The sequence below is a fragment of the Perca fluviatilis genome, chromosome 18 (assembly GCF_010015445.1).
Source record: "Perca fluviatilis chromosome 18, GENO_Pfluv_1.0, whole genome shotgun sequence".
Lineage (NCBI taxonomy): Eukaryota > Metazoa > Chordata > Actinopteri > Perciformes > Percidae > Perca > Perca fluviatilis.
Window position 1 is genome coordinate 22,485,585 of NC_053129.1, and position 26,770 is coordinate 22,512,354.

Below are 26,770 nucleotides of genomic sequence, written 5' to 3' on the forward strand. Positions count from 1 at the left end.
TTGTTGTTGTTGTTTTTTTTTTAATAGGAAACTGTGTGTACATCTAACTCAGTGTGACTGTCAATCTAGCTCTCCTTTAATGTGGCCTCATAACTTTATTCACACCCAGTCTATACATGCAGGAATGACATGCTGTCGATACCAGGCTCCACATGCCTCAGTAGTTTAGCTCTAAACAAGTTCCACCCTCCCCCCTCCCCCGATTCCTACAAGGATGTAGTGAACATCAACAACCAGGGGAGGGGGCAATGGAGTTATATCAATTCAACACAGAAAGTCTTCCATTTGCTCTTTTTCCTAAATGCCCCAAGGCGGTCTCTGTAGGCATTGTGGCTCGTGGTGGTGAACTGCAATGACGCTTCAACAAATGTCTGAGAGGGAGAGGCGGAGGAGGGAGAAGGGAAAACATTAGTGTTTTGTTGAAGCAGAAAATTCTCTGGGATGGTGGGTGTTCAAAGGAAAATGTCAGTCTAACCGAATTACATATTTTAGTTGCAAGAAAACAAGACACAACACATTTCAGGCTGTTATGATCTGAGCAAGGGCAATGTTGTAAAATATCTACATGTCGACATTAACCACTGCTTTTTTAGCCGTATGGGTTTAAGAGGGTTAAACAACCAAGATGACAGCTGGATGTGTTGTCTGAGAATAAGTGCAGCTTCTTCTCATCAGTCAGCAGATTGGGCTAATGTGGGCTAAAAGACAACGAATGGAACCGCTGATGAATCACTGAACCTACCTGTACACACAAGATTCAACATCTCTTCATGTCTCTTTCTGCACCCAGGTGTTTAGTAGCATGTGGGGGGGGAGATGTAGGCCATTTATTACAACTAAAAGCTTGAACACACTTAACTTGTTCTTACATATGTTTTGGCTTTCTTATGGTTTTGTGAGGAAAAACCTACAGTAAAGGGATCCTGCTGGCCACACCTGCTGCCACACAGCTGATTGGTACCTTCCTGCACATCTTAGTTTTCTATATTGGACACTTAATAGTTCATTTTCTCCTCATTTCATTTTGACCTTTTAACATAATGCACAGCAGCAAACATACATGAGGACACATAGCTTTTGTTTCATAGAACACGTTGATGTTCTTTAGTTTCTATTTGTAGTGCACACATTTAGTTAACTAAATAGATATACTTGCCTTCAGCCATTCTAGTTTCTATTTCTTTGAGTTACCAGTGCTGATGGTGCCGCTGTTGGTTGTTGCACCTAAACATAGACAGTATATAAACACACCTAAATGAGCTGTTAAATACAGGAAGTGGCCAATCAGAATGTACCAAGTGCCTGCCACATCACGGGGAGTTAGGTGAGATTCTACTTCAGAGATTTTGTTTCTTTCTTTAGAGTATATTAGTTTGTGTATATGTTTGTTTTGGTTAATTACTAAATATAGGATATTGGAAATACTGATGGACTAATTGCCCGGTTTCATTTTATTTGTAATTTATTGTGTAGTGTGTTTCTTTGTGTTACCCATTTGTTTGAGAAATGGTCTCATCAGCCATTATATGTTCCCCTATGTGGTCAGCTTTTGTAATCAGTTTAGTCTGTTTAGTCATCTTCTGTTTATGTTATTATAGCCTGAGTTTAGTTCTGTTTAGGTAACCCCTTTAATGAGCACAGATCTTTGTTACATATTTTGTAAATGGTTTGCTTCATTTATGGGCAAATAAAACCCTCTTTTTTGGAAAATCCACCTGTGACTCCTCATGCCTGCCAGCTCAGTACCTCACAGATCCCTTACCCTCAAATGTCTTAATGTTTCTACCTTAAAATAATCCATGTGTCTTTAAAATGTCATAGTATCCAACCAATCAAAAATGTATTTTTAAACTTGGCGTGTCACTTTTCTTCTTTACATATGCAGTATCTATGATGTGCCTAATGTCATCCTTTATTGTGTCAGAGCCTATGTGTGGCCATCCTAACATCATTAATTCTAAATTGGGCAGCTATAAAGGACAAACCCTTACATCAGTTACAATCCTATATTAGAAAAGTTTGTAGAAGAAAGACTGGCAGATGTTTCTCATACATGGAGGGACTGATCTTAAAAGAACTGCACCCAAGAGTCGTATGGCACAAAAAAGGGTATTCTCATTCTATGATTGCACTTTGGCCCCAGCTGACCGCTGATTCAAATCTCTCGCCAAGCAGGAAAAAATCTGGGTGGATACAGAAAATGAGTAACTTTCTCTCCCTCAACAACAACAAAGCAGCAGACTGGTCTGTGTAACAAAAGGAGACCGCCTGCAGTGAACAGCTGCTAGCTAGGCATGTCTGTATCTGTATGAATGTAACACAGGGCCGTGCTGAAAACGATTCTTGGCACAATGCTGCAAAGCTCATGGATGAACCAATGCCTAAAAAACTAACCTCTTATTACACTGGATATTATAATAGGAGTCAATGAAAGTTGCTCTGTGTGACTCTCCTCACACATTTGCAGTCTCAGTGTATAACAAGCTCTAGAGCTAATTCAGGTCAATTATTGGAGTTAGCACAGGTGAAGACACACAGAATTTTTCCCAGTTTTTTTTCTTTCTAACATGTCTGTATTGTTTTCATCATCTCCTTGTTTAATTAACTCCAAACCAGAAAAAAACTAGACTTCCACTCATGATAGTTGTGATAAGGGACATCATGTGTATATTGCCTCCAAACATTGGCACAGTTGATCACACCAACACTTGCTATAGTGCAAATGCATAAATATAAAATAAAAAAACCAGAGCAATTACCATTATCTTAAAGTAAGAATCATACCTCTATAGAGATATCACTAGGGATACAAGCCTATGAATTACCAACGTTTCGTCCCAACCCCCGCGGTTTGCTATGAGAAAAGAAAAAGGTGATGTCTAAATTTTTCATAGGGTGGATAACGAGACAGGTTTCAGCTTCTGGCACATGAATAAGTCATAGGAAAGACACAGAGAAAGGGAGACACGCAGAGAGAATGTATTTGCAATGTATTTGCATGTGTTTGTGAATGTGAAGCATGTCAGAGGTGTAGGTGTGTGTGTGTGTGTGTGTGTGTGTGTGTGTGTGTGTGTGTGTGTGTGTGTGTGTGTGTGTGTGTGTGTGTGTGTGTGTGTGTGTGTGTGTGTGAATAAAAGGTTTGTGGACGTGTAAGAATATCCTTTAAAAGTGGGATCTTGGGCCAGATAAAAGTTATTCTGAGAGGTGCCCTGCAAAATGAGGATACATAGTAAAACATTTGTTACAGAATGACCCATGATATGTGAACAGCATAATTAGACAACCAATATGCTAAGTATTTGATTAGGGCAATACAAGTAATATCCTGTGTCTATGGGAATATCCTACCATCCTGTGCGCCTACAACCACAGACTACCTGTTGTCTATTTGCTTGCAGCCTTGCACAATAAACCGGCCTAGCTGCCTGCTGTGTCACGGTGCTCAGTGCCTCGGGGTGTGTTACCTCAGCCCTTATTAGAAAAACTGCAAAAACACACTTCTAAAGCTGCATTCACAATGACATCTATCTGGCATACTCCAGGACAAGAGTGATATTTTCTCATTTTAAACCGCACTAAATATTAATTAGGCAGGCAGTGCAGATTCCCCTGTTCATGTGTGAAGAGGGACAGGTTACCTCACAGCGGCGGACGCACTGAAAGGCTTCATTCTTCTAAGAAGGCTTTTGCAGCGGGCTGCATTTGAACGGTTCACTCCTGAGACAACCGAGAAGGCAGGAGAAGGGAGAAACCCTGTAGCCTAACAATGGTAAGATCTCACTCTCTGTCTCTGGTGTGTTTGTGAAGAAATGAACTGGGGCTCGCTCGGTCGATGGACTATTTGAGGGCCACTGTTTTGGTTTCCTGGAGTTACAGTTTATGTCGGCCTACAAACCTGTTTGACCTTCTTCAGGATTGTGCTGTCAAAACGCTTTTCAAAGAGAGATTAGTGAGCAAAATTATATCTCTGTAATAGTTTTATTTCATACTTTAACACTTCAGGGTATATCTGCAAAAATCAGGAAACATAGGTGTGAAACGTTAATAACTCGTCATAATAGGCCAAACAGGACCTTTTTAAAGGTCTAAAATAAAAGGTAAGGTTTTTTTTTAAACCGACAATTAGCGTACCAGCGCCACTCCCACACCTATGACAGCCTGGATAGGTATGTGACAAACTAGAAATTTGGGGGGTGGAGGGGAAAGTAGTCTGTAATTCAAACGTTTGTCATGTCACGTTTTCTTTATTTATTTAAAAAGAAAAGTCGAAATAATGTAATGTAATTTACAGAGACAAAAAGTGGTTAAAGGGTTAAATTCCTCGGCCAAGCAGCATGGAAAGACTGACTTGAGCTGCCCGCCAAATGAAACAAGGGCACACAGGTTTGGAAAACCAAAAACCGAATTCAACAGGCTCTGAAACCCACACAGTCAGTGCGTCATTTCCCCTGGAAAAGTTTGTTTGGACACGGCCTCTTGCTGCCTTCAATTGCTTAAAATAATGTAGGAATTTTGAGAACACGTCATCGACCTGGACGAGGTGCTTCAGCAAATACAGGACAGTAGTGTGACTTTACTAAACCAGAGTCATTGCATCTAATTTCAAACTGTAATGTTTAAACTTGTTTATGAACCTAATGTTAGACACAATGGGTCTATTTTGGACCACTTTGGAGACTTCTCATGCTGCTTTTGTTCATTAAAATACTTAAGTAAAGTATTGACCACGAATTTGTACCTAAGTGCAGTACTTGAGTAAATGTAGGCCTACTAAGTTACATTCCACCACTGCTAAAAGTATATATTGCAGTGGTTTTAATGTGACTGGCTGGGAGTTGTTAGTATTAAAGGTGTAGTTTAAAGTTTTAAAATGTTTTTTCAACTTGTCTATTTAAATATTCACAATCATTGCTGATGGCAGCTAGTCAAGCCTGCTTTTACACTTTTTACACTCATCAGCTAAATGAAACTGCGGTCAGATGGGCGGGATAATGTTGAATAACCGGCTTCATTTAGTGACACTCGTCTCAGAAATTTACGAGGAGCACGTGAAGGCATCGTTTAACCACCTGGCTGCGTTCGCTCCGCCAGGGGCAGAACTTTCACAGCGCCCATATCTGCGATTCCGCAGTCTGCCCAGTTGTGGATGCTTTACTGGATACAAGGAGGACTAAACACAACATTGCCATCAGTTAGACATGCATATTAGTGCAGATCCTTTTATGCACAAACTGACAGCGGTTTATATGTTGGAGTGAGCCGAAAACTTTTCTTCTATGTCTAATTAAGGGTGAGTTGAACTTGAAACTAAAAGGAATTGCTCAAAGTTAGAGTTAAGGATGGATCTATCACTTTGCTAAGGCAAAATATCTCTTTTTGTGATAATTTTCTGCTTTTTCACACTGCTATTTTGTATCCTGTCGGAATGATTTTGTTTTTGTTTTATGCTCTTTAGGAGTTTTTGATCTAAAGCAAAATCATGTTCACAACCTACATAAAGAATCTGAATGATATGGTATTTTCTACGGTAAGCTTACAGGTTATAAGCACTCCTGCATGTATTTGCTATGCTGAGAGATGCATGGCCAAATACTAAAAATGGCAATGAACAAACCTCTAATAATATTTACTTTAGATCCCAAGCCTGCACTCCCTTCCTTTGTTCATTGGCAAGTTATGATATTTGCACTACCACGTATAACTACTCAGCTCAACTAGAGTTTGCGCATATTCATTGGAAATATGCATGTTTATTAACTGCCACTGCATGTGTATACAGACATTTATGTGAGTTATTCTCTGCTTTGATTTAGTCTGAGAGCCCTGAGGAGCAGCAGAGCACTGGGGTCTTGGGTCGTATTGGGAGCTGGCTTTCTCCATGGAGGGTAAAAGGTCCGAAGAGTCCCACTGAAAATGCCCCCCCAACCAGCGATCAGGCTGTTAAGTCAGAAGGAGAGGAGGAGAGTGAGGATTCTGTGAGACTCCGGGCAGGGGAACAACAGTGGGAGGAGGAGAAGGAACAGAGCTCCAATCCCAACCCACTCTGTCTCCCCAGAGATATTTTCCCCTGTGAAGAGGAGGACGCCACGCAGTCTGCCCACAGAGACGGCGCTGTTGTGAGCAGAACTGAGACAGCAGAAGGAGGTCCAAAGAAGGAGGAGTTTGTGGAGTGCAGGAAGAAGAGAGTTGGGCAGGGCAAGAAGAGGGAGGAGAGCAGTAACGGTACTTCAGCGAGCGGGAATCTTGAGAAGAATGCCAGTCATCTGACACATTTCTCTTCCTCTTCTGAGCAGGGAGTGGTATGGGACTCTGAGAGGGCCCACACCCAACCTCCGGCCCAAAGACAAGCACAGGCCCAGACAGGCAGGAGGCTCCATGTGTACCTGGAGGAGACCAGCGTGATTCACTGTGGCCAAAACAGCCATTCTGGACAGGAAGTTGTCCAAACCAAAGTCACAAAAAAGAACCTAAAGGTCCTCGGCAAAGCTAAATCATCACCGGGTTTTGATTTGAACTTAAGTTCAATAAGTGCAGAGAACAAAAGGACAGATGTCAAAAGGACAGATGTGAGGCCTGCTGTTGAGGCACAGAGTTATAACAGTGCCCTAGTGGGAGTGTCACTGAAATCACGCAAGCACTCGCAGTCAGAGCCTGAACCTGAAGAACAAACCGAGGCTGACAGCATGGGGCGTAAAAACACAGCCAGAAGGAAATCCAGGAAGAACTCTCAGGAAGATGGAGCAGACAACTCCCAGGAGAAAGTGCCTCCCAGTGCCCAACCTGTCCCAGAGGGAATCTCAACATCAGATAACTCCGTGTCAGATGCTCAGGGCAAAAGTCCAAAGACTGCCATGGGAGAGTCATCTGTAAACTCCTCCTCCAAGCACAACCCCACCTCTCAGGCTTCACCTGAAGGAGCAGAGAGTAAGACTTCCTCTTCCGACACAGTCCAGCAGTTGGACAACTTCCAGGATTCAAACTCAGTCATTGCAGCCACTCTGGCATGTGTTGATGGGGGCGCAGACATGGAGGACGACAACAGTCTTTACAAAGTAGAAAGGAGGACAGAGACACCAGAGTCCAAACGCAGGAGTATGAAGGTTTCTCGAAGTGAGGTGAAGCTTTTTACAAAATATGTGCCTTTGAATCCAAAGCAAAATCCAACAGGAGACACACAGGAACTTAAGGCAGCGTTTAAGAATAACAAAGATGAAGCAAAGGATAAGCCCAATACAGAGATTGATGCCAGGTAAGTTCTCACCTAAATGTGATTAGTAAAGTATAAAGAGAGCAGTTTGTGATTTGTAAATGACTGAAACAATGACCGATCGCATTTTCATATACTGCATCGTATATAGAAAAGTCTTCCAATAATGTATTCCACTTAACATAAACTATATGTTAGGAATACATGTTTAGTTTACAAACATTTTAACCCACCTGTCAAGCTTTGTGGCATTGCTGTCAAAGATTGTGTGCTGCTATGGGTGGAATATCACAGGTGTATCCACAGTCAAACAGTGGTGTGAGTCAGAGTACAGCCCTGTGCTCTAAGATTGTCACTGTACAGTATAGACCAGATGGAAAATAGGTCAGATTAAACTCAGCTTCACACTAAACTAGTTGTACAAGTTTAATACAAAGTCAAAATCAACTTTAAATGTATGTTTGGATTCAAAACTTAACTTCTTTTCATACACAGACTACACAAGCTGAAGAAAATTAATGAGGACCCTAAGCCAGTCGTCAGCCGCCTTGCGGATAAAATCAGCCTCTTTGAGCGCCCAGCAGTGAGGGTCAGCAAGCAGACCTTCCAAACACAGAGGAGTGCAGATTTTGTGTTGTCAGACCAGAGATCAAGTTCAGCTGAACGTTGCGGCATGGCCAGGTCCAGCTCTGCGTCGCCCACCAGGGAGAAGCCGATGACGATCAAGGAGCGAGCGAGGAACTTCACAGAGGCATCTAAAACAGAGGACATGGCAGGGCTGCCTCAAACACCAGCTATGAAAGGAATGTCTGACAATTCAACATTGTCTGTTGCAGTTGCTGCATCAAAGTCACCAAAACTGGACCATCAGGGTAGACTGGATACTAAAGAGCAAATACAGGAAGCAAAGTCAGAGATAACATTGAAACCAGATGGACAAGATACCAGCACAGTAGGGGTAAAGATTTCCATATCTAAAGAACAACCAACGAGCTCCAAAACAAATGACACAGTGGCCTCAAAAACTGCAGATCAGGGTACAAAACCTAACAGCGTTGAAACTGATGTTTCATCTAAAGGGCCGGGTGATTCTGCAGAACTGACCAGTAGCATTAGCCCACAGTCCAGAGGCCCGAGCAGAACAGCCTCCCGCTCTAAAAGAAGAAAAGGTCGGGAACCAACCAGTCCCATCAGCCCAAATAGTGAAAACAAACCAGATTGCTTTACAAGGAAGCCAGAGCTCACTGCTATAAAACAACAGGTGGATGATACAGAGGAGAGTGCTTCTGCCTCCAAACAGGTCTCATTACCATCTCAAAAAGCCCAAGGAAATGCATCAGACAAACAGATAACTGAAACTGAAACCAAACGGAAAGCATTTAAGAAGGAATTGGAGGTGTTGGACATACAGAAGAAACAGTTAGATTCTTCATTTAAAAAGGAGAATATCGACAAACCGGTCAGCAGACAGGAGGGATTGCCTGAGCCATCTGTCAACAAAGATGAACCTGATACTGCTGCTCATAGCAGCGAAACAAAGACGCCTATTGACAAAGATCCTGGTATTTTACCCCAAAAGGAGGAAAAGGCAGGGGGACACAGTCTCTTATTCACACAGAAGAGAGACAAGGCCTCCAAGGACAGCAGAGAAACATCAGCCTCCTCCCCCTCCCCTGCGGTTGAACGACCTACTGAAACGTCTTTGATGGAGCAAGAGCCCCCTGTTGAACATCCTAAATTAGATAAAGAATTGTCGATGCAATCTGAATCAAAAAGTAAAAGTGAAGCGAGTGAAGCGAATAAAAAAGACACTGGGCAAACACCGCAACCCCGAAACAAAGACATAGAACTAACAAATCAGGCAGAGAATAAAGATGTGGATAAATTAGAAAAGGTAGAGGGCGAAAAAACTAATCAGACAGAGAGGAAAAGCAAAGAAAAACCACAGCAGCTCCTGCATTCAGAAAAAATTACCACAAAGGCCAAGGTTTCAGACAGCAGACAAGGTATCTCGGGGACAGAGGGTAGAGCTGCTAGGGATGATGAAAGAAAAAATGCTGAAAGAAAAGATGAGACACAGCTGGTCAAAGCCATAACAAAACCAGAAACAAACCAAGTCAAACAAGTCTCTCAGTCCTCCAAAAAGACCGGTGTAACATCAGACCTTTCTGCTCAAAAACAACATGTCGGAAATACGAGGACTACACATCCCGAAAAGGCTGCTGTTTGTGCCGTCACCCAGACTAATGAGGCTGTGTGTGTGTCTAAGAGTGAGAAAGGGCCGTCAAAGGAAGAAAAAGCAACTAATGGGCCTCCTGAGTTGCAAACAAAGGCTGTAGAAAGCCCTGGAACCGACACAGGGCCAGTAGTGATTGCAGAAGAACCACAGCCTCATTCTGTGGAAAAAACAGAGAATTCACCAGATGACTCATGTGCACATGGAGCAAATGATGCTCAGTTCTCTAGCTCAACTTCTATTACCAAAGCAACTACAGCAGCTGAGAAAGTGACTGTAAAAGCCGCTGGTGGCACTCCAGCGTTAATAACTGCACAGACAGATAATATGTCAGAGAAAGAATTATCTGTTGAAGAGTCTACTCCTATTTCTGTCTCTAAATCTGGAGCAGGGCAAGATGATGGGAAAGAAACTGTCAAATTAGTGCCCTCGGAAGTCAACGTCTCCGGAGATGTAATGAAACTAGCTCTACAGTGTGAGGAATTAAGAAAAACAAAGAGCACAAGTGACATCACTCCACTCAAGGGCTTGAAAATAATAGCACAGAGCCCCTCTGATAGTGCTGCTTCTAGCTCCACAGTTAATGTGGTCAAAAAGACAGCTGAGAAAACATTCCATTCACCAATAGATGAACTTTCATCTGTTGCTAATGGTGATATCTTCCCACATCAACAACTACACACTGTCAAAAAGGAACTGGTCAATAACAAGCCAAGTCAAACTCCAAAAGCACCCACTTCCCCACAGGCTAATAAGCCGATCCCAGACTCAACCCAGCGTTCAACCATGAAGAAACTCCATTTGCCAAGGGGACTAAGCAAAGATGATTCTGCAACACGACAAGACGCCCCCTCAAGCTGGCTGGATGTGGACTTTCCTAAACGGAGGCTTAAAGTCCCGGTGCCCAAACTGAGCTCTTCTGGAAGTGAGAGCAATCTTCTGGACACCTCTGGTGAACTAGATGATGAAGATTTTGTTGAGAAAATCAAGAAGCTGTGCTCCCCGTTCTCCCTCCCGCCACGTAAACACAACCAACTCCGGCAACCTCAGCCGCCATTCGCCATGCCTGCCATCAGGGAGGACCGCTTTGAGAAGACGTTTGACCCCGAGGAGTTTAAGTTTGGCCTGAGAAAGAAAAATCAATTCACCGTAGACACAACCCCAGGCCTTTTGGCCAAGCTCCAGAACAAGGAGACAAAATCTGGCCTGAAGCCTGCCAGGGCTAGTTTGGCAGACAGGAGCATGTTGCTCAGTAGCCTGGACACTCACTCTCGCCTCAGGGACAAGACCTCTGTCAAAGATGAGGAAGATGTCAAGGAAGAGAAAGATGACCAGCTCAAGGTGAAGTCTCGCTTGGAGGGGAGCTGTGTCCTCAGCAGCCTCACCTCCTCAATCTTAAGAGGGAAGAGGAATGGAGTTCAAACGCAGGCAGAGGGCACCAATTCTGGGGATGTGTCACCTAGTGAAGCCCCCCAGCTAAGCCCTCCACCTTTAACCCAGCCACCCCCACCAAGCCCAACTGCTGCAGCTCCACTCAAAGAAACACTGGCCCTGAGCAACAGAGAGGAAGCCCAGGCTGTGGTCAGTGACTCAGGCCCTCCACTTCCCTCCTTTAACGACATCAAGCTGCCGGACTATTTAGAGAAGTACCTCCCCCGAGAACCAGTGAAACCAGTGCAGAGCATACAAGGACAGCAGCAATTCCAAACTACGGTTAGTTAATGTTATTTTCACCTAAAAATTATGTGAATTTAAAGAAGTTGTCCTCCATAACACAGAGATTTCACAGTCAACATACATCTTGCAAGCACAAGTTGAAGTAAGCAAAGCTATAAAAACATCTACACTCAAAGTGTATTCATTGTGTAATGAAAGGAAATTACTCATAGAACCAAGTGCTCGATTTTAACATGTCTCTAAATAACAACAAACATCATTCTGTTATTTTTATAAGTTCCCTAGAGATATAAGGAATAACGTAGCATAGATACTTGATGGTTTTCGGTTTATGCATCAGGTTATTGAAAAAATGGCAACTCCAGCCTCCGGAGGTGAAGCAGATCTGGCTGTGAAACCAGGTCCGGTTCTTCCTGATGCTGTACCTCCATGTTTTCCTGACATTCCTTCAATCACACACTCTACACTCCCTGAGCTTAAGCAGCCTTCGGCTCAGCCACAGGGAAGACTTAGTGAAAATGTAAGTGTGCGGCATACATTCTATTAGAGGATACCTAATAGTTAGTATTACAAATTAAAGCTGCACATCTCTTTGAAGTGTATGGGCTTACACTGCTTGCTGCACTGGGAGGTGAGCTAGAAACTATTTATATGCTTCATTTCCTTTAGAGCTGCACTACCAACTGTTTTTATGGAAAAATCCACCTGTTTCTTTTCAAACCTATTTGCGTTTTAGGATAATTTTTAGGGACAGTGGATCTTTTGTCTTGCTAGTCCCAAATTGATTTAGGGCTGCAACTTGTGATTATTTCTGCAATGCTTTATTTTACATGTCCTTAATTTCCTAATCATTTCCAAATTCCTGGAAAGAACTATGTAATTTGGTACTAATTATAGGGAAAATGTGTTTCCTTAAAATAGCGCAAATTAAACCCAAGTAAATATTTGATCAATAGCAATTCATGATTGTACATTTTTGTTCTCCATATATGTTGAATTGTATGTTTGCCTGTTCAGTTGCAAGCTATTGGTTAGAATAGTTTAACTAGAAGTTAACTGATTGAAAATGCCTCGTATTTCCAATTATTAATACCAAATAACATAGATCTTTCCAAAAAACTCTGAAATTACTGATCAGCATTTGATTATTGATGAATCTGCCAATTAATCAATTAATTGTTTAGTCAGTGAAAAGTCTTATCATGATTTCCCCTAAACTGCTTGTTTTGTCCGGCTAACAGTCCAAAACCCAAAGTTATTCGGTTGACTATCAAAGAAGATGAAGAAAACAAGCAAATACTCATGTGTAAAGGGAATGTTTGGGACTTGTTACCGACTTGATGTTACAAGCTTTATGGTGTCAGTAGTTTTTTCTGTTGCCTTTTTGCAAGCATGCTGGATTTAGCATCACTTTTTTTCCTTTTGGCTTACCAGTGTGACGCTTGAATACAAATTCAAGGCAGTGCAGTCTCCATGGACCCACTGTGTCCCTGGAAGTAAACTGAAAGGTCGGGGCATTCAGCAGGCAAAGAGCTGCTGGACAAACAAATGCAGATTAGCTTTTCTAGCACTTTATATATGTTTGCAATGGTCCGCAGTCTTCGACACAATGACAATTCAGTATTTTTGCATTCCAGATAAGAACTGCCAAGGGATTTCACAAGCGCCCTGGAAAGGTAGGCACAATTTTGCCCACATACTGTAAAAATAAAATGGAGAGAGGAATCTGGACAGGCAACTCTCTGTTCTGTGAAAACATCTGCTTTTCATATGGTGTTCTTGGGGGTAAACAAAGTACTTAAAAAAACTGTCTACTGCAAATGTTCAGCTGGATGTGATTACAATAATGGAATTCAGTGCTGCCAATGCAGTGCAAAACTTGTGGTTTTGCATTATTGTAGAACTTCATTAGTAGTTGTTAGAATAAGAGCTATACCCCTGCCGTTTCTTGCCCACACATTGCTTTAATACCTTCAGCTTTAGCTGTGCTGGGGATCCTCTGGTATTAACAAAACAAAAAAAGGTACATGAAATGATTTTAGAGCAGATTTGATGAGGGCTTTTAGAATAAAACTTACACAGTGTTATTGACTACAGAGTCTCCAGAGCAGATGGTCTTTGTTATTCATTATGAACAGAAGTGTAACTTTTATATTAAAGTAATGCATTACATTCACAGTGCGCTCTGGTGGTTTAAGTAAATATAAATATGCTTTTACTGTAGCATAAAAGAGAGGGGCAGGATAGGTCTTAGCACTCTGTGAATCATGATTTAATGTAATTGAGTAATTTGACATTTATTATTAATTTCCTTAATGTGTTGTGGAAATAAGTGTGATTTTCTTTTTTTTTTGACACTACTCTTCATGTCTCCAAACAGATGGTGCTGTTTGAGAAAGCTCAGTTCAGTGGCCAGGCGCATGAGATTTACAGGGATGTAGCAGATGCTACTTCTCTGCAGCTATCACCTCTCATTTCTGTAAAGGTTGTTAGAGGATGGTAAGTAGTGAAATTCAACTGGAACTTTCAGACGATGAAAAGAAAATCTGCACTGTACTTCTAATTAGTGTCAAGTGGTTTTGAGATGCCAGTTTGACCTGATAAGGCTCCTGGATGTTCCATGAATGTAATGAAATATCGGGATTAAGAGTTCCGCACTTAATGTTAACTGTAATTATATATCCACTTTCACACTTTCTCTTTGATATGCGTTAATGGTAAACCAACAAGATTTCTGTTCACATTTACTCACCAGAAAGTTTGTGAATCCTTTAGGCCTGGCAAATGTGTGAAATGCATGTCCTTCTCTCTCCTTTTGTTTTTGAATCCTGCATTGTTGACATCCATGTTGACTTGCTTGCAGTTTTCTTCTTCCCTGACTTTGCTGGAGCATTGCTGCGTTTTTTTACGTGTTACCGCCACCTTTAGATGAGTGGATTAGTGTAAAACCATTGGCAGGAATGTGTACAATATGCTCATGTGCATGTATGTGCATTCTTGTGCATGTGCACAAGAACAAACTAGGGACAAGTGGATGATACAGGGACCCCAAATTTGCTCCGTCAAAAACTCCACATCTAAGCTTGATCTCCATGTTGCTCTCCCAAAAATAGCAAAAGGGATGGTTACATAATTTCTTGCATATTTATACAGTATATTTGAATAACCTCTGCAGCTAAGAAATGTCCTTATAATTATGTGGTCATTAGTTACTGACTGGCTCTGTCCAAAGGTAACAACATCCACCTACCAGCACCTCCAAAGATCACTAATAAACTAGTTATATATCTCATTTTTTGAATCACTTAAAAACAGTGTAAAGTAAAGTGTAAAGTCAACATGTTTGGGTTTAGGGGGATTATGTGCTGGGGTTGCTAAACTAGTGGTGGTAGCTGTAGCTTCATATTTATGGGACAGATAGAGTGGTGTCGGTCTTCTCATCTAGCTTTTTGTACCAAATACATTTATCCTGGCCCTTCCTTCTTTTTTTCCAACGTATAATTATCTGTTTCTGGGCATATGATTACATGTTTTTTGTTCTCACTACAGCTGGGTGCTCTACGAGAAGCCTGACTTCCAGGGACGCTCCATTGCCTTGGAGGAGGGAGGCATTGAATTGACAAATGTGTGGGCAGAGCCTGGGCTGGAGACAGAACCACAGAACAACCCACCAATGCTGATTGGCTCGATTCGACTTGCTGTCTGGGTGAGTCCATCAGTTAAATACATCCACCTCATTTGACCTTTAGCATAGCACTATCGACATCATCGTCACCTCACATGGCCCTCTGAAACATAGCTAATGTGTGATATTGCTTCATGTATATTCAGTCCAGACTCTGTAAGAACAGAATAGGTGCCCTTATTTAAGATTTGACTTGGTCACATTGCAAAAGAATGACTTAAGGACTAGTATGGGCCGCTGATAATTCCTGTGTTTGTTTCCCCTTATAGGATTACAGCCTCCCCCATATTGATCTGTTTACTGAACCGGAAGGCCGCGGCAGAGTAACGCCTTACCATGATGACACAATAGAGACGGGCTCGTTTGGCATCCCACTGAGCACTGCTTCCATCCAAGTGCACTCTGGGGTGTAAGTGTGGCTGTTTTAGCAAAACAATCATTCAGATCTTTTGCAATTGACTGGTAAAGCGTGGGTGTGACAATGTTGAACAGGCCGACAAAATCAAATCATTAGCAAGGCACATGGTCTACTTATTGTGATTGATCAGAGTGGTAGATAGGTAGTTATCTGGAGATTAGATTTTATTTGAAATGCAATACATTTAGGTGCTAAAGAACGAAGAACTAGTGTCATTGCTTTCAGTAGCTAATGAGAAACCCCCATGCTCTGCAATGAGTTTTCTATTGCTAATGACTGGAAGACCCAGCAGAAGAGTAGACTTTGGACATCTTGCCTGCTGTGCTTAACGTAAAGCCTAAAGTCTTTTTAATGGGATGTTCCCGGTGTTTGGCTTTGACAAATAGCTGCGAGATAATAATCATGGCTACGTTCCTTTCTGTCTTTGGTTTGACTCTCACTTGTTTGCCTCTTCAGGAATGTCTTCCTGCTGTTGCATGTTAGAAAATAGAGAAAGTGTGGGCACAGCAGAGTGGAGAGGTGGAGATTTATGGAGAGAAACAGACAAAGGTGTGGAGAGAATTTGGCAAATGGGTGAATGTTTTTTTTCAAGTGAGAGGTTTCGGCATTCAGGACATTTTGTGCCCTGCCCCTGAGGAAGTTAATGATGGTAGAAGTTATAGCTATTTTTGTAGTTTTACCTTGGCACCTTTGGTAGAAACCTGACATTTTGGAGATTTTTTCAGTATTTCTCGACAACTCGAGCTGTCAAATGCCAGCTCATCTTTGCTCAGCTACGAATAATGATGCTTCAGCAGCTCCCCCTATGGCGTTTGCTCTGTGACAAGTGGGGCAACTGTTCAGCAGATGTAATTTTGTGTTTAGCAAATTCACTGTAACATGCACCTAGCTCAGTTGTGTTCACTGATTTAACCGACTCTTTGGCTCCAGTTATTATATATCTTTCTGCACCATACGTTGGGCATCAGTTCTTGGTATCACTTCCTCAGCACTGACTGAATAAGCTGGGTTAATTTTTTCTGCCAGAGGCTGACATGTGGTGATTGATATGAGGCATGGTGTTGCATTACATAATGGATCGAAATGCCAGAGGTACATTAGGAGCGTAGTTCGGACAAAGGCTGTCCACGCTAAAAGTGAATCGTAAAAGAAAATGCTTTGAACTGAAGCATGTCATTCAAAGATATTGTATTCTAAAATAACTAGCTTTTGTTGTCTGCTGTAGTTGTATGACTCATGTCTGACATAAATACAAAATACCTCATTAGAACACTGCCCTGACCTATTAATACTTAATGTACTGAGCAAAATTACCAAACATATCTGCTGATTTCCATGTGGAAAAACAAGTATCTGTGAGTTTGTTCTTTTTTATGACAATTTTTCCTTTTTTAAAAGCAACAAGCCATGCAAGGTCATGACTCACATTTCTTTGAAAACCACCAAGAGGCATAATATGGAGGGACTTTTTGGCTTAATACTTAATTAACATGCAATGTGGGTGTCCCTCTTTCCTTCAGGTGGCTGGTGTTCAGTGACCCGGGGTTCCAAGGCATGATAGCTGTGCTGGAGACAGGAGAGTACCCTTTTCCTGAGACCTGGGGCTTCCCATCACCATTTGTTGGATCTCTTAGACCACTTAAAATGGTTTGTATTTCTGTGCAACATCGAATGTACACTGCAGAGGATAGTTGAAGAATGAGATATGTTAATTTGCTACTTCTAGCCACACTAGTTGCGTGGTTCTGTACATTTTGTAAATTTTGTAAGTTCCCAGAAGATGAATCCTATTTACATTGGTACTCAGATTTTCCATATAGTGCCACCAGCAGGTCAAAAGAGTCACTTATCCTGGGAAATATAATATTAATTAATATTATTATTATTATTATTATTATTATTATTATTATTATTAGAAATATCTTAACATTTACCAGATTGAGAGAAAATTTGGTTCATAGTGTCCAGAGGATACATCTTAAAATCCTGACATTTCCTCTATTACCACCGTGAGGTTCACATTTGTGGCTTCAATGAAATTTCTCAACAGCTGTATACGGATTGCCATATTTGGTCACAAATTCATGTAATTACCTGTGGTGCCATCATCAGGTCAAGATTTTAATTTTGGGCGCCTGGGTAGCTCACCTGGTAGAGCCCATATGTAGAGGTTTACTCCTCAACGCATGGCCGCGGGTTTGACTCCGACCTGAGGCCTTTTGCTGCATGTCATTCCCCCTCTCTCTCTCCCCTTCATCTCTTCAGCTGTCCTATGAAAATGAAGGCCTAAAATGCCCAAAAAATTATCTTTTAAAAAAAAAAAAAGAAGAAGAAGAAAAAAATAGTGTGTAGTAATTTGGTTATGACCAAATACATGCACAACTAATGAAATTCCAGCCTCAGCCGTACTTTGTGTTTTGTGCTCAATAACGCATGTTGGCTTGCTAACTCTCGATAACCTTAAAAAAAACCTTAAACAGTTTTTATGTGTAGCAGGTATAAAGTTAGCAGTTATAGTTAGCTGTTGCCATGACTTTAGACTCTTATTCTTGTTTCCATTCAACTCTTCCTTTTCCATATTCTATCAGTGACTTTATGCCTGCTAAGACACAGTATAATTAATATGATACAATTAACTTTCATGATTTCCTGATTCTGTAATTCACTATTGTGACTTTGTAATGACAGTTTCCTTTATGTGATTAGCCTCTCTCTTGCATTGTACAAAGGCAGTCAATGTAAGAACTAGCAGTAATTAGTTACCCACTGGAACAAAAGATCAGGTCAGCATGTTTAGTGTATTCTATTTATTTTCTTTGCTCCCTATCACTGCTTAACAGAATTGACATAATTTCCATAAAAATAGAACCATTTGCGTAATTGCTGACTGACTCGCTTTTTTTATAATGTACATTTAATTAGAGAAGATAATGCTTAGTAATAATGATGTCTCTGTTCCAGGGTGGTTTCAAAGTGGAGAATCCCAATGAAGTCAAGGTAGGATTGACATACCAGTCTACATTTTACTTAACTTGCACATGCTTAATGTTAATATAATGTTATTTTAAATCTGCAAATTATAAAGTAACCAAATTATTAACTCTGACTATTTTATAAAAGGCATTGTGCATTGCATCCTTGGCAAATTTTTCTGTCAAGTGTTGTTTTCATCTTATTTCAAGACAAAAATAGATGCAACGTCAAAGAATTCCCAGTGTAACCACAGCGTTTTATGGCAACAGACATTTTCAGACCTCAGAATAAAAGATGTAAAGCCTTTTTTTTTTTTAGGCTTAACGTTTTGAACTCTCAATCAACAGTTAGTGAAAATCACTCTAGTGGAAACATTCCTAATATTGTGCTCACAAAAGTTCAACAGACGAAGTATGCAAGGATGAGTTTTTCACCTCAGTAAGAAATTCATTAACATTACTCAAACTTAATGTGTATATTTAGAAAGAAGTGTTATATTTTTATTGAAAAACCTTGTTTATTCTTTAGTTAACCTGCTATCTTGGATCAAGTGTCATTCTATGAATAAAAAGTGTATTGGAACAAAAATGCAGAGAGAACAAAGACTCAAAAAAGGTAGATAGTAACATGAACAGAGCTGAATTGATTAGCGGTTTGTCTACTCAACCAAATGATGAGTGGTGTTTGATGTAAGCCTTGTCCTTTCTCTATTACAGGCTGTGGTGTATGAGAAGCCTGGCCTTGAGGGCTGTTGTTTGGAAATCGACAGTGACATTTTCAGCTTTTGTGAAAGTGAAGCCGTTGCTGCAGATGGAGCAAACTTTGACGCAACAAAACTGAACTCTGTGGGTTCTTTAAAGATCATCGGAGGACTGTGAGTCTTACAGTTAATTATCTGTGCTTACACGGGATCAAGTTAAGTTGTAATCTTGACTTGGAGAAAAGTTTATTCAGGATTAGCTTTGCTGCCAGATTTGAGGTTAAGTAATCAGTCACAAGCAGTCCCGATTCATAAATACAGCTCTAACCAACAACACTTCTTTCCTTCCAGTTGGGTGGGCTACAGCGAGCCTGGGTTTGAGGGCCAGCAGCACATCCTGGAGGAAGGAGAGTACCTGGACTGCAGTGACTGGGGAGGCTCAGAGCAGCTCCTTTCACTGCGACCAATACTGGCTGTGAGTACCATGCTGGGCGACACCTTTTGTGTGACCAAAGTAAGCTCAAAATACACCAGTATGTGACGAGAAATAGCTGTGGTGTAATGTTTAAATTATGGTTCGACTCCCATGGGTTTGTGAAGGTTAGAATTAGTCATGAAAAATGGAAAGTATTCTGTGTTGCTCCTATAAAAGTTTATTCTTGTCAGAATGGAAAATCCATGTAAAAGCAGCAACATTCAGGCCAAAACTTTCTACATAAACTCACACTATTGACTGTGTACATGGTTAGCAAGCCAGCATACCTTATTTACTGTAAATACCAGAGAAAACTCTGAGGTTTTCTAATTGATTCATTAAAACGGTGTTGAACAAAAGTTTAAAAAAAAAATGTGCAAAGGCATTAAAGTTGTTTTTTGAAGCTGTGGTAAGGGAATAAACCTCACATTATTAGCAGTGGGCACTGCTGACTTTTGGATAGCCCAGTCATTCATAAACCAATCAATATCATCTTAATATTTGGGGTAAATAGATTTACTAGCCCAACCTGTGGTTCTCAAACTGTGGCACAGGACCCCCTGACAGTGCACTGAGCCATTACAGAGGATGGCACACACGTCTAAGTTGAAAAAGGTAAAATTAAGTTTAAATAATAAATTTAGTTCAATTAATCAAATTCATGTGGGCCAAACAAAGAAACAAGTTCTTTTAAACTTGCAAAAGTATCCAGGTTATTAAGATTTATTCAGACAGTAAAAAGGGTTCACTTTCAGAGTGGTGGATTTTACTTTTTATGTTGGAAAACTCTGGTAGTTTGTGCAACATTTACCTTGAATTGTGGGTGAAAGGAAACATGCAGCTCATTGTTTTGATAATAGTATATAGAATGTTCAACTTGACTTGTTTTGTTACTAATTTAGGTAATGGTTGATCAAAATGGAATTGGTTTATAGTGGAATACTGGGCATGACGCTTCTGAAAGGGGCATGACTAAAAGAAGGTTGAGAGCCACTAATATAAAATATGTTGAGTTTGACTATGCTCATTTGTGATGTATCTTGGTGTGATGCTCATCTGATGCTTTAAATCTCTCTGCAGGATTTCATGTCTTCGCACCTCAAAATGTTCAGCGACATACAATTCGGTGAGCTGGGCGTCAACATTGACCTCACAGTGCCCGTGATTAACATGGATGACACAGGCTATGGCATGAAGACGCAGTCAGTTGATGTCATGGGAGGCGTGTAAGTGACAAACATTATACTTACATGGGTATATGTAAATAAATATATGTAACCTTCACTGCAGTGTGAGCAGTAATGGAGATAATGGATAGTTCACAGTATCATTGTTTCTCCTGCTAAAGTGAATCATTCTCGAATTCCTGAGCGGTCTTTCTATTGCTAGATGTAAGGTATGTTTCTACAGAGGACAACTGACAGAACAGTGCATGCATTCCTACAGTATGCTTCAACCTGATTATTACTTCAGGCTACATTCCCACTGAGGTCTTGTGCGGTTTATTGCCGTTGTTCAGCAGATCAGAAAGGTAAGGGTGCCGCGCCCATGCTGACAGGTCGAGACAGATAACCTAGTTCATTATAATGTTCAGTCTGCCACACCTCATTTCCTGTCAGTAAGTTGGTTTTGGAGCATGCTGTCTCACACCCTTTCACAGTGGGAACGAATGTGAAATTAGTGCTGGGTGTGGAGGAGTTTCTAGAAGCCTGAATACTGTTAAGAAAGAATGTCATTTATATTTGGATGGTGTTTTGTCTCATCGTGTGTAATATTACATATGAAAGTAGAAGATCCAAGTAGTGGCTGTGTTCCCTATTTCCGTTTCTTTATGCTTTGATCAGCTGAAAAAAATGCAGAAGTAAATAAAACCAGAAGCAAATCAAAAAGAATAATTACTCAGATTAGACTAATGAAATGCAAAGCATGCTGATCATTGCTACCCATGGGAGAGACTAACAAAATGGTAAATTATGTGGAGTAGAACATTTCGTCCTTCTTTAGGAGGCAGGACTCTCGCAACATGGAGGGGTTATTCATGCTGTGCTGCTAGCCTGTCATTAGATTGCACAGCCTCGCCCATGTCGTGCTGCCGTCCTTCTGAGCCTCTGACTGGCTCAGAGTGTTTTTGCATTGCTGAGAGACTTGTTTGTAGTGTGGCACACACAAGCCCACAAATGCAGACACACAGCGCCTGTCTGTCTTAGAAATACCCAAGGCATCCACAACAAAACACACTAGCACAGCCACTCAAGACATGCCCAATTTGCCAAGAGAGTACATAACTGCTGAGATACTATCACGTGAGAGGCCATTATCAACTTGGACTCTGACCAATAATTGTTGACACACATGCATGGTAAATGACTGTGACAAATGTCACTTTGATTGTGTCACAGTGTGAATGTATTAGTGTGTGCACCACCGACTGTTTTTCTCTACTTAAGATATTAAGATAAAATATGAAACGGAGAAAACACAATTCTGAAATGTATGTCTGAAATGGTAATTATGCTTGTCCTCCTGTTTTCTCTCTCAGCTGGGTTGTGTTTGAGGAGCCGGGCTTTTGTGGTGAGTGCTACATCCTGGAGAAAGGCCTGTATGGAAGCCCAGAGGACTGGGGGGCGCTACAGCCCAGAGTTGCCTCAGCAATGCCTGTCGTGCTGGTAAGAACAATGACTCAGACGAAAGTTATAAAAACCTGCTGTTTTGCTCCAGCTATCAGACAGATTGTCTTGTACCTGTGATATTTTATGTTCAATCAGTGCAGCTGCCAGCATGTGAGCTGCACAATTAGCTTCAGATAATCACAATAATTGTCATTTTAGCATTCTATGATTCACAATTTTGCAATATCAAAGTGTTTGCTGTATTCTCACTTCCCCTGATAGTCCCAGTTTGGTTAACCAAGTGCTTCCATTGCATGTGACCAGTCACAACGCTCATGCTTGTGACCAAATCAAAATTTAACATGGACAGCAGGAATCTCTGGGGGGACAGACAGACCTTTATACATTAGATAATCTTTGCGAGAATGAGTCTCAGGCAAAGGAAGAGTAAATGTATCCGTGTGGAGAATCATAAGACTTAAAGTGAAAACATCTTAAATCACAAAGGTGAGTCATCATGAAGCCACTTGGATTTCAAATCAGATGACAAACAGACTCTAGATTCCATGCAAGGTCTACATTTGAGTTAAGTGGCTAAATGCCGTAAAATAAAATCCTGTCTTAAAAGACCAATAATACAGTTCATAACTTAAATTATAAAGCAAAGAAATAATGGTCATTTTTGTCATTGATTTATAGTAATATGTAATAATGCCATTTTCGGATTACTTTCTTTTGTGTGTGGTTTCAGGATGATTTTGAGAACACAGCCAAGTTTAAGGTAGGCAATTGACAAGGATGAAAGAACACATCTATTCTTGCTGAGATAGTGTCCGTCATATCTGATGACGTGTGTGAGAGACTCAGAGTTCAATGTTTCAGGCCTATTGTCTTGCTGTGTGTGCCCCAGGTGCAGCTTTTCTCTGAACCAGGTTTTCAAGGCTCTGTCCTCCCTCTGGAGGACAGTGTGGCATCCCTGCAGGATGGTGTTTCTGTAGCCTCGTGCAAGGTTCTGGCTGGAAGGTGAGTAATATTGCACACTATGGACAAAATATCACTGCGGCTGCGGTTGATGTGAGTGATGATAGATGTTGAATTATTGATGCTTGAAAGACCGCACCATTCTGCAAGAGCAGATTTTAGGAATAGGCCCGGTTGGATTTCCCAAAAGTGATTTGATAAAAGCTGCATGTTGCTCATATTACAAAGGAATCTCTGGAACTCAGGATCTGCTACAGGCTGTCACTGCTCCACTTACTTAGAAAATGTCCCAAAAGGCAGCAGTTAGTTATTCACTGTGCATCTTTTATTTTTTATGATGTGGTATCCATATTCATTTGATATATTGCTAAGTTCTGGGCATATGTGAACACAGTATGCTGTTCAACCTCAAGCATAGGACCTAACATAGTATGGATGGATAGATAGATGGATGGATGGATGGATGGATAGATAGATATTGATCCCAAAAAATGGGAGATTAAAGTGTTACAGCAGCAAAATATCAGCCACACAGCACAGAATATACCTGAATTACTAGGATACAATATACATGAAATAATAATAGGATAGAATACAAGAACAAATATTTAAAATATATACAAGTTGGGAATACAAAATGTACAACTTCTTAACTAGTAATGATAAAGATAAACCTATTGTGCAAGTTGCACGCAGATGTGATGTCTAAGAGTCGTATCTAGCACCCAGTGATGAGGTGTTAAAAAGTTGTATTGCCTGTGGTAGGAATGATTTCTTGTAGCGGTCCGTGCGACAACGAAGCTGTCGGAGCCTCTTGGAGAAGGTGCTCCTCTGTTGGACCAGTGTGGGGGGGTGGAGAGGGTGGTCGGGGTTATCTGTGATAGATAACCATTTGTTCAGTGACCTCCTCTCCACCACAGCTTCAAATGCAGCTAATTCCGGAGCCAGCTTTCCTGATCAGTTTGTTCACTCTGTTTGTGTCGCTGGCTCCGATGCTGCTGCCCCAGCAGATGGCGGAGGAGAACAGAGCGCTGGCCACAGCAGACTGGTAGAACATCTCCAACATTCTGCTGCACACGTTGAAGGATCTCAGCTTCCTCAGAAAATAGAGTCTGCTCATCCCCTTCTTGTAAACAGCAGTGCTGTTGATTTTCCAGTTCAGCCTTTTGTCGATGTTGACAAACAGAACATTGAAACTTTCTGTTCCAGCATGTAATTAAAAATGTGGCACCTACATTATGCAAATAGTTTTAAATGTTGATCATATTTCTTCATTAATCTAGAACACGAGCGTCTTTGCTGTGTGTGTGTGTGTGTGTGTGTGTGTGTGTGTGTGTGTGTGTGTGTGTGTGTGTGTGTGTGTGTGTGTGTGTGTGTGTGTGTGTGTGTGTGTGTGTGTGTGTGTGTGTGTGTGTGTGTGTGTGTGTGTGTGTGTGTGTGTTTTCAGCTGGCTGGCATTTGAGGGCCAGGACTTCACTGGAAGGATGTATGTGTTAGAAGTGGGGAGCTACCCAGACCTGAGAGCAATGGGATGTGTTAATGCGAGCTGCTCCATCCTGTCACTACAGACTGTTGGCTTTGTAAGTTTATTTTCTGTTTGAACTATTTTAACACTTTTAAAGCCCAGTCCCTCTTAGAGGTTGGTCCATCACAACTTTTGGTCATTAGACCCTTGAATTTGGAAATTAACTTTTTTAAAGTTGTATTACAATGTTGGACTGCCAGACTGATTTAAAGGTAGGGAAACACGATATACTGTATTTAAAGCTGCTACAATCAATATCATTGTATTAAAATAGCACTCCACATATTGAGCATTGCACTCCTATAACATTTTTAGACTTATAGACCGTTTAAAACGGATCAAAATTGATTCAGTAGAACCACATATATATTTTTTATTCCATACATTCTTCTTCCTTGTTAAAACCTGGCGCCGACATTACCCACATTGCAACACAGCTGACAGTACTTTTATGGAATGGCGTTCTTTGAATAAAGAGACAATTTTTGGTCGATAAAAGTCTAATTTATTGATACATGTTCATATTAATAAAACTTTATTTAGTGCTGCAACCCACAACTCTTTCCAGGCAAGTAGCCTCTCTAATTTTAGACAATGCAAGGTAAATCATAAAAAGTTAAATTTAAAATAAGTCACTGATGCTTATCTACAACATGAGTGTCCATTTAGAAAACAACCCAGCTGTTACAGATGGAAACAAACGGCATGAAGCACAAAAGTGTGAGTGCAGTCCGTTTCCATGGTAACTCAAAATAACTAACCTGCATGACCTGCAACTCTCCACCCACCCCATTCCTTAATACACTATCTCTCTCTCTCTCTCTTTCCCTCATGCTCGGCAGGAGTTTTCACTGCCATCCATCACTCTGTTTGAGCGGTGTGGTCTGTGGGGGAAGAGGGTGGTTCTGACAGATGGATCAGTCAACCTCCAGCTGGCTGGAGGCTGCACCAGAGTCCAGTCTGTGCTGGTGGAAGGAGGCATGTGAGTACATTACATCTGCTCTGTGGTAACTTGCTCTGTAGGAATGTAAAGCAGCTACTCAGCTGTCACCAAGTTCTCCTCTTGGTGTGAGTTTGACAGGTGTGTGTGTGTGTGTGTGTGTGTGTGTGTGTGTGTGTGTGTGTGTGTGTGTTTCTACTGGGGAGTGAACCCAGTGTGCTGTGAAAACCATGTTCTCTGCTAGGAACATGTGAAAAAGAATAATATCCTTAATTTGAACCCCTATTGATTTTCCGTGATAAATCCCTGTTGTCTTTTAATCTCTTTTTAATTTCTTTCAAATTCTAACGTTATCAACTGCCAAGTCGATGTGCCAAAACAAACATAAGCTTATTTCTTTGTTTGTGGCAAACCACACCCATGTAGTGTGCCACTAATGACTCACAGTTAGGCGTTTAAGGAGATTAATCTCAACAGACAAAGCAAGGTACTTAAACTTAAAGATAAAGGATTCAGAGATAATAAAAGAAGCAACGCTGAGGTTGTCTGTCTAAGCAAGTGTCTTGATGTTCTTTTGAATTGGCAGAACTTACCTTTACATTTGCAAGAACCGTTTTTAATGTAACCCAGGTCTGTTATCCAGGTAGTGAAGCTGGCTTCCTGGACTTATTTTTTGTTTAAGACTGTATAGGCTGCAGTTTTGGCCTGTATGCTCAGGCATGGTGTTTTATAGATTCAAATTAAATGGATGCAGAGTGCAGCGTCAGTAAATCTTCTGTATGACAGTACTGACAGATGGAGTAATGATGGAAACCTGCTGCTGATGTGCGAGATTCAGACTGTAGGTGTGAACCGATGCTGAGGAAATAAAGGGCTCACAGTGAGCCAGAGCTGTCTCTGCAGTGGCACATTCCCACTGCAGGAGAGACGGGCAATCAGCCAAACAACAGGGCCATTGAGAGTTAAAAGCAACATTTCATAGTGTCACAGAGAAACTGTATGGTCGGGAAGTTGACACATTTTAGAAGATTACCTTTGGCACAGTGCTACATGGAAGAGAGGTCTCAAACACAACTGCAAGTCAAAAGACTTTGTTTTAACTTCCTAACAGCATTGCGATACCGTAGCCTGGGTTTATATAATGAATATTTAGATGTAATTTTTTTATTTATTTTACCTTTATTTGATCAACATGTTTTCTACAGTTGAAATTTGCTTGGGCGCCTGGGTAGCTCACCTGGTAGAGCAGGCGCCCATATATAGAGGTTTACTCCTCGACACAGCAGCTACAGGTTCGACTCCGACCTGCGGCCTTTTGCTGCACGTTGTTCCCCCTCTCCCCCT

At 41.2% G+C, this 26,770-nt stretch overlaps 1 protein-coding gene and 1 long non-coding RNA gene across 4 annotated transcripts in view; one reads left to right on the forward strand and one right to left on the reverse strand.

The window, feature by feature from the left end:
• Positions 1-3,731, reverse strand: LOC120546369. Its single transcript, XR_005636869.1, has 2 exons — positions 3,639-3,731; positions 1-371 (listed from the first exon to the last, which is right to left on the reverse strand). It is a non-coding gene; the product is annotated as an uncharacterized LOC120546369 (long non-coding RNA).
• The window catches only part of LOC120546366 (beta/gamma crystallin domain-containing protein 1-like), a 26,646-nt gene continuing 3,337 nt past the window's right edge, over positions 3,462-26,770 (forward strand). Inside the window, exons 1-19 of one of the 3 annotated variants that reach the window (XM_039781290.1) lie at positions 5,090-5,290; positions 5,456-5,527; positions 5,814-7,249; positions 7,703-11,156; positions 11,461-11,640; positions 12,758-12,796; positions 13,501-13,619; positions 14,670-14,826; positions 15,075-15,214; positions 16,744-16,870; positions 18,185-18,220; positions 18,913-19,070; positions 19,248-19,371; positions 20,452-20,597; positions 21,911-22,037; positions 22,732-22,761; positions 22,891-23,003; positions 24,409-24,541; positions 25,329-25,468. In XM_039781290.1, the coding sequence (XP_039637224.1) occupies positions 5,480-5,527; positions 5,814-7,249; positions 7,703-11,156; positions 11,461-11,640; positions 12,758-12,796; positions 13,501-13,619; positions 14,670-14,826; positions 15,075-15,214; positions 16,744-16,870; positions 18,185-18,220; positions 18,913-19,070; positions 19,248-19,371; positions 20,452-20,597; positions 21,911-22,037; positions 22,732-22,761; positions 22,891-23,003; positions 24,409-24,541; positions 25,329-25,468 (6,707 nt within the window). In that variant the 5' untranslated portion in view covers positions 5,090-5,290; positions 5,456-5,479. Of the gene's footprint in view, positions 3,770-5,089; positions 5,291-5,455; positions 5,528-5,813; positions 7,250-7,702; positions 11,157-11,460; positions 11,641-12,757; positions 12,797-13,500; positions 13,620-14,669; positions 14,827-15,074; positions 15,215-16,743; positions 16,871-18,184; positions 18,221-18,912; positions 19,071-19,247; positions 19,372-20,451; positions 20,598-21,910; positions 22,038-22,731; positions 22,762-22,890; positions 23,004-24,408; positions 24,542-25,328; positions 25,469-26,770 lie in introns of those variants that run through there. The other 2 variants (XM_039781291.1, XM_039781292.1) reach the window with 2 other exon arrangements.